The 6263-nt window shown below is 35.9% G+C and overlaps 2 protein-coding genes across 2 annotated transcripts; one reads left to right on the top strand and one right to left on the bottom strand.

The window, feature by feature from the left end:
• Nucleotides 1-666: 666 nt before the first annotated feature.
• Nucleotides 667-3400, bottom strand: LOC115258782 (uncharacterized). Its single transcript, XM_029859186.2, has 2 exons — nt 1420-3400; nt 667-1343 (listed from the first exon to the last, which is right to left on the bottom strand). Exons 1-2 carry the CDS (start codon nt 1935-1937, stop codon nt 1034-1036), a joined length of 828 nt encoding a protein of 275 aa, XP_029715046.2. The 5' UTR covers nt 1938-3400; the 3' UTR covers nt 667-1033.
• Nucleotides 3401-3407: 7 nt separating this feature from the next.
• Nucleotides 3408-4513, top strand: LOC134287752 (uncharacterized). Its single transcript, XM_062850578.1, has 2 exons — nt 3408-3760; nt 3837-4513. Exons 1-2 carry the CDS (start codon nt 3411-3413, stop codon nt 4144-4146), a joined length of 660 nt encoding a protein of 219 aa, XP_062706562.1. The 5' UTR covers nt 3408-3410; the 3' UTR covers nt 4147-4513.
• The last annotated feature ends 1750 nt before the right edge of the window (nt 4514-6263 follow it).

Raw genomic sequence — 6263 nt, forward strand, 5'->3', positions numbered from 1 at the left:
TGCTCCGCATAAAATTCCCTATAATAATACTAAAAATAAGGGTTATTGAACGCTTCCAGTGCACAATGGTCCCAGGTCCGAATCTAGCTAGACAAAATTATTTACGGCGAAACTATTGATTTTAGCTATATGGTGTCTTTGGGAAAGTTTTTCCAAAATGTGTGTCCTATTTAGTCAATAAATTGAAATTAGGGTGGTCCAAATGGTTTAAAAGATTTGTATATCAACTTTTTTGTTTTTCCAAATACACCTATACAATGTTCTACAAAGTTTTAGAACAATTAATTTAGAGCAACTTTGCCGAAGAAACCAACCTCCTAACTATTACGGTTGACGAGTTATGATTTTTTGAAGCTTGGATGTTAGGGTGGACCTTAAAAAATCAGTTTTTTGCTTATAACTTTTCATAGGGACATTTCTCGCAAAAACGTTGTTCCGAGCACTTTTAGATCTTTTGATTTTACACTTTTTCTCCGAAGAGGGCAATGTTATATCTCTTGAAATAAGAAAGTTATGCAAGATTTTCTCTTAAAAAATCGCTTTTCTTACATGTAAATATTTCAGAATGGCGCAAACCGATTTTCAATCTTTTAAATCCATTCAAAAGATCTCACTTTCATTGTTCGATGGTGAAAAAATAAAAGAAGTGTTTTTTGTTTAAAGCGCTTAATTAATTTTTGAAAATATGTCATTTTTCATCAAAAAATGGCCATAACTTCAAGAATATACAAAATACAGGTATGATGTCTTCGGCAAAAAGGTGCGCAATTGAATGCTTTAAAATTGTCTAGAACTAAGTTTTTTTGAAGAATCAACACATAAAAACATATTTAAAAAAAATTGGATTTTTGACTAAAAAATAAACACTATCAACGTTTCAAAGAACCTTCTGTCAATGCTACCCTAATGAAAGGTTCCATACTTTTCTTTCTATGTTGGATTTCTAAAAACAATCGATTAGTATGCATATACTTAATATTTTGGTTTATTGAGCTTAGAACAAATAAAAATTAAAACTACATATCTTTTCAATTCAATTCAAAATAACAAGTTCTTGAGCTTTGGCTGGAAGAGAGTTTAAAGGAGAATCGCTGCTTTTCCTATTCATCAAGGAAATCACTGGATCGGATGTTAGAAGCAAACGTTGGAAGACGTCTTCGATGTTTGCCGTTCTGCTGAATTTCCTGGAGTGGAATTCTCGGAACTTTCTGATAGACTTGTTCCGGGTCTCCAGTGCTTCCTCGCTCAACATTCCAACAGGAACAGTACTGTGCTTCGCGATGGCACCGCCGTGGACCAAAATTTTGTGGAGAGTTGGAGACAGCGGATACCAACCATATAGGCTAGAATAAATTATTATTATTATCCAATTCCATTATTATTAGTTTTATTATTATTATATGTCAAACTACATCTTACCTGATATAAAGTTTCCTAGTCGTTTCCAAGTAGTTTTGGAATACTTCCACGTTGATATCACTCTTACAGTTGATAATAACTAGAATGATGTACATTCTCTCCAGTAGATCTTCATTCAACCCCGTAATTTCGCAGATTGTACGCCATTCTTTGAAGAACTTTCGTGAGGTATTACCATCATTGCTGTTGCCACCGCTCGGTAACGGTTCGCTAATTCTGAGCCCTAGTCTTCGTTTTATTTCGGCTCGAATGGTGGCTTCTCGTTGACGGACAGCTTCGTTAGACTTCGCTACGCGCCATGTCGGTTTTTCCATTTCTAGTCGATATGCTACCTTAAGAAACAGTTCCATTGTCCGAATATAGCAATGGAGAGGGGAGAATCCACGAGAGAACTTTTCAGCGTTGGTCTCGTTCAGATCGTTGGTTGCGTCATTCAGATTCTTTCCGCTTTTCCCACAAAATGAGCAGGATTGCGAGTTTGTTTCTGTGAGGTCGTTTACTACCTTAGTATCCATCATACTTAGAATTAACGAAGAATATACAGTAATTGTCCGACCGTCTTGAAGAATTTCAGTTGGCCTCAGATTTTATATTTGATCTCGCACTTTCTCAACTTCATTTCGCGTTAGCTGAGCAGATTCCTTCAAAAAAATTAGCTTGATCGGTCTGCACAACGAAACGGAAGAAGGTAGATCATTTTTCCAAAAAATATCTCGTTCGTGCTCTGAGATTCTTCCAATTAATTGGAGAGGAACAAGAGCCATCGAAAATATGTGTGAATCATTGTACTCTCGTAATTCACCGTCTTCATCCGTTTCAACAAAGTTTTGCTTATAGCGAGAGTGATTGCTACTGCCATCGCAGCCCCACTTATAGTTAATCTCAAACGTATTACAAGCCGAACCAGCAAGAATACTTCTATGGCTTTCTATTAAGCGTTTGTTTGTGTGGTCAACTAGGGATTGGAGGGGAACTTCGGCTGCTGATGGTTTTATCGTAATACCTGAAAATTATGAATATCTCATGACTATTTTTGCATTCCCATAATTATCTGTCCATAAGCAACATAGATTCATTTCGATCATGTTAGATAATAGAAAAGATGTTTTGTGATGCCTTTATAGTGTATGAATGGGCCCTATCTAATGAAATAGAAATTACCTTCAGGATACGTCAGCTTCTTTTCCTCCAAAACCCGATTGTAGGACGGATACAAATCACACCCTTTCTTCAAATCCGATGCACGAATGTCATTGTATTGACTCTTGGAAAATCCGTTCTTACAAATGAATGCCAAAGCTTCAGTCGGTGAATACTGCTCCACTCCGGCATCACAAGACTTCATAGATTGCTTCAAGCTAGTGGCGGTTTCTGGAAATTCAGAAATATTTTTGATGATCTTTGCCGCATCTCTATGTCCGGAACTTGTGGCTCTTGTTGCCGCTGCAAACATCAACTCCTGATACGGAACTTCGACGCTGATATCATGAACTTTTCGCTGCTTCGATTTTGTGCTTGAGGTTTCAAATGATTTACGCGGACGCCCTCTCTTGGTGTTCGACATCGGAAGTTCTTTGAAAGTTTCAAACCCACTCAACCAAATTTTGTTGCGCTCAAAGAAACGGTCTCTTTTCCGGTTGCTCTTTTTCCATGCTGTTGTGAATTTGAGTGCGAAAAAGCTAATTTTCTTTTGAAGTTCTGCAGTATCAATTGTTTTGCCCTGGAACTTGTCAATAACGTACTGACACAAAGATGTTGTAGAACTATCGGTAATGAATTGTTCAGCCAATTCATGGAAGGCGACTTTAAGACCTGGTGGAAAATTTAGTTAGGGAATCTACTTCAAAAGTTGAGAAATTCTGTAACTTACCAACTGACATCTTGCTTTTTTCTGTGGAACGATAACGCACTAACCAAAATTCAACAGCATGCATGCAGAAAATCATGCTCTGCTGACTAGGCTTCTTTGAACTAGGCTACTTTGATCTACAATGGAACTGTTTCTTAAGGTAGCATATCGACTAAAAATGGAAAAACCGACATGGCGCGTAGCGAAGTCTAACGAAGCTGTCCGTCAACGAGAAGCCACCATTCGAGCCGAAATAAAACGAAGACTAGGGCTCAGAATTAGCGAACCGTTACCGAGCGATGGCAACAGCAATGATGGTAATACCTCACGAAAGTTCTTCAAAGAATGGCGTACAATCTGCGAAATTACGGGGTTGAATGAAGATCTACTGGAGAGAATGTACATCATTCTAGTTATTATCAACTGTAAGAGTGATATCAACGTGGAAGTATTCCAAAACTACTTGGAAACGACTAGGAAACTTTATATCAGGTAAGATGTAGTTTGACATATAATAATAATAAAACTAATAATAATGGAATTGGATAATAATAATAATTTATTCTAGCCTATATGGTTGGTATCCGCTGTCTCCAACTCTCCACAAAATTTTGGTCCACGGCGGTGCCATCGCGAAGCACAGTACTGTTCCTGTTGGAATGTTGAGCGAGGAAGCACTGGAGACCCGGAACAAGTCTATCAGAAAGTTCCGAGAATTCCACTCCAGGAAATTCAGCAGAACGGCAAACATCGAAGACGTCTTCCAACGTTTGCTTCTAACATCCGATCCAGTGATTTCCTTGATGAATAGGAAAAGCAGCGATTCTCCTTTAAACTCTCTTCCAGCCAAAGCTCAAGAACTTGTTATTTTGAATTGAATTGAAAAGATATGTAGTTTTAATTTTTATTTGTTCTAAGCTCAATAAACCAAAATATTAAGTATATGCATACTAATCGATTGTTTTTAGAAATCCAACATAGAAAGAAAAGTATGGAACCTTTCATTAGGGTAGCATTGACAGAAGGTTCTTTGAAACGTTGATAGTGTTTATTTTTTAGTCAAAAATCCAATTTTTTTTAAATATGTTTTTATGTGTTGATTCTTCAAAAAAACTTAGTTCTAGACAATTTTAAAGCATTCAATTGCGCACCTTTTTGCCGAAGACATCATACCTGTATTTTGTATATTCTTGAAGTTATGGCCATTTTTTGATGAAAAATGACATATTTTCAAAAATTAATTAAGCGCTTTAAACAAAAAACACTTCTTTTATTTTTTCACCATCGAACAATGAAAGTGAGATCTTTTGAATGGATTTAAAAGATTGAAAATCGGTTTGCGCCATTCTGAAATATTTACATGTAAGAAAAGCGATTTTTTAAGAGAAAATCTTGCATAACTTTCTTATTTCAAGAGATATAACATTGCCCTCTTCGGAGAAAAAGTGTAAAATCAAAAGATCTAAAAGTGCTCGGAACAACGTTTTTGCGAGAAATGTCCCTATGAAAAGTTATAAGCAAAAAACTGATTTTTTAAGGTCCACCCTAACATCCAAGCTTCAAAAAATCATAACTCGTCAACCGTAATAGTTAGGAGGTTGGTTTCTTCGGCAAAGTTGCTCTAAATTAATTGTTCTAAAACTTTGTAGAACATTGTATAGGTGTATTTGGAAAAACAAAAAAGTTGATATACAAATCTTTTAAACCATTTGGACCACCCTAATTTCAATTTATTGACTAAATAGGACACAAATTTTGGAAAAACTTTCCCAAAGACACCATATAGCTAAAATCAATAGTTTCGCCGTAAATAATTTTGTCTAGCTAGATTCGGACCTGGGACCATTGTGCAGTGCCATCTAGTGGCAGAAAACTAAAACTATGCCATTCCTGCACATATTTGTACCAGTTTACCATATAAACTTCAGACTAGTCGAGCGATACCTAAGACCTTATCAATTCAGCTCAAATTTGTGCTGTGGCTTATGGGAGTTTAAAACAGCAAATTGAGGTGGTCAGACTTAGGATATTTTAGTTTTAAATTTTCTCATAAATGTTTGAGCAGCCCTAGTAGAATACCATTGCTCAAATTAGAATTTCCGACTTCTTCCAGTTATTTCTCCGCTATCTTCCATTCCAGCGATGTAGTTTTTTGTAGGTAACAAGCCTATGGAATCCCCCAACTACACTGAAAAAATCAGCTTCATAGCGTTCTTGACAGCTGAGAAAATGCAGATAATATGCAGCTGCTCCATATATTTATATTCATGCTTGTTCGCATTTTCGTCTTCTAGAAACCTCTTTTTCAAATTTATGGGATATTTTTTGAACGGCACACATAACGATGATACCATTGGAGCTCCTATTCTAGTTTTACCTAAAATAACACAATTGTTGACCCAAATATAGAGAATAACACTAAAAGGGACTTGCAGCGGTTCTCAGGATCGTTCAAAAAAGGTTATCGATATTTGGACCACTTTTTTCATCCTAAATCATTGAAATAATCACAATTGTTTGCGAAAAAATCATTTAGTATAGATCTACTGTCGAATTATTTTTAAAACGTGTTTTATGATTACGATATGATTTAGTGCAAAAATATCGCACGCACCCTGTACACTATGCCCAAGAATTTCGAGAAAATTTCCTCGATTCGAACAGGAATCGAACCCAACGTCTCAGGATTGACTATCCAAAGCTTGATCCTTTGAATTCTTAGCGGATGTCTTAGCAAATTCTTGCAAATTGTATGGTAAACTTTTGGTGTTTTTTTAAGAATTTAGGCAAAGAATGTATGTTGATATTTTTTAAGATTGTTGTTGGTTGTTTGGAGATCCCCTTGATAAATTGCGTATGAAGTTCGTGAAGGATTCGTTTTTTGAACATTTAAAATTACATAAAATTTTCCTCTCAAGTCAGGAAATAGAAGTTATATTCAATTCTAAGAAAAAAAAATCAAAATTTAAAAGGTTTTTCTTAGTTAAATTTTTGG

Source organism: Aedes albopictus, chromosome 2 (genome assembly GCF_035046485.1).
Source record: "Aedes albopictus strain Foshan chromosome 2, AalbF5, whole genome shotgun sequence".
Classification (NCBI taxonomy): Eukaryota; Metazoa; Arthropoda; class Insecta; order Diptera; family Culicidae; genus Aedes; species Aedes albopictus.

Bases quoted from the DNA above. Each gene is read 5' to 3' on its own strand.
- LOC134287752 (XM_062850578.1), top strand. From the start codon at position 3,411: ATGGAACTGTTTCTTAAGGTAGCATATCGACTAAAAATGGAAAAACCG. The intron at 3,761-3,836 runs GTAAGATGTAGT...AATTTATTCTAG, and splicing joins ACTAGGAAACTTTATATCAG to CCTATATGGTTGGTATCCGC.
- LOC115258782 (XM_029859186.2), bottom strand. From the start codon at position 1,937: ATGATGGATACTAAGGTAGTAAACGACCTCACAGAAACAAACTCGCAA. The intron at 1,344-1,419 runs GTAAGATGTAGT...AATTTATTCTAG, and splicing joins ACTAGGAAACTTTATATCAG to CCTATATGGTTGGTATCCGC.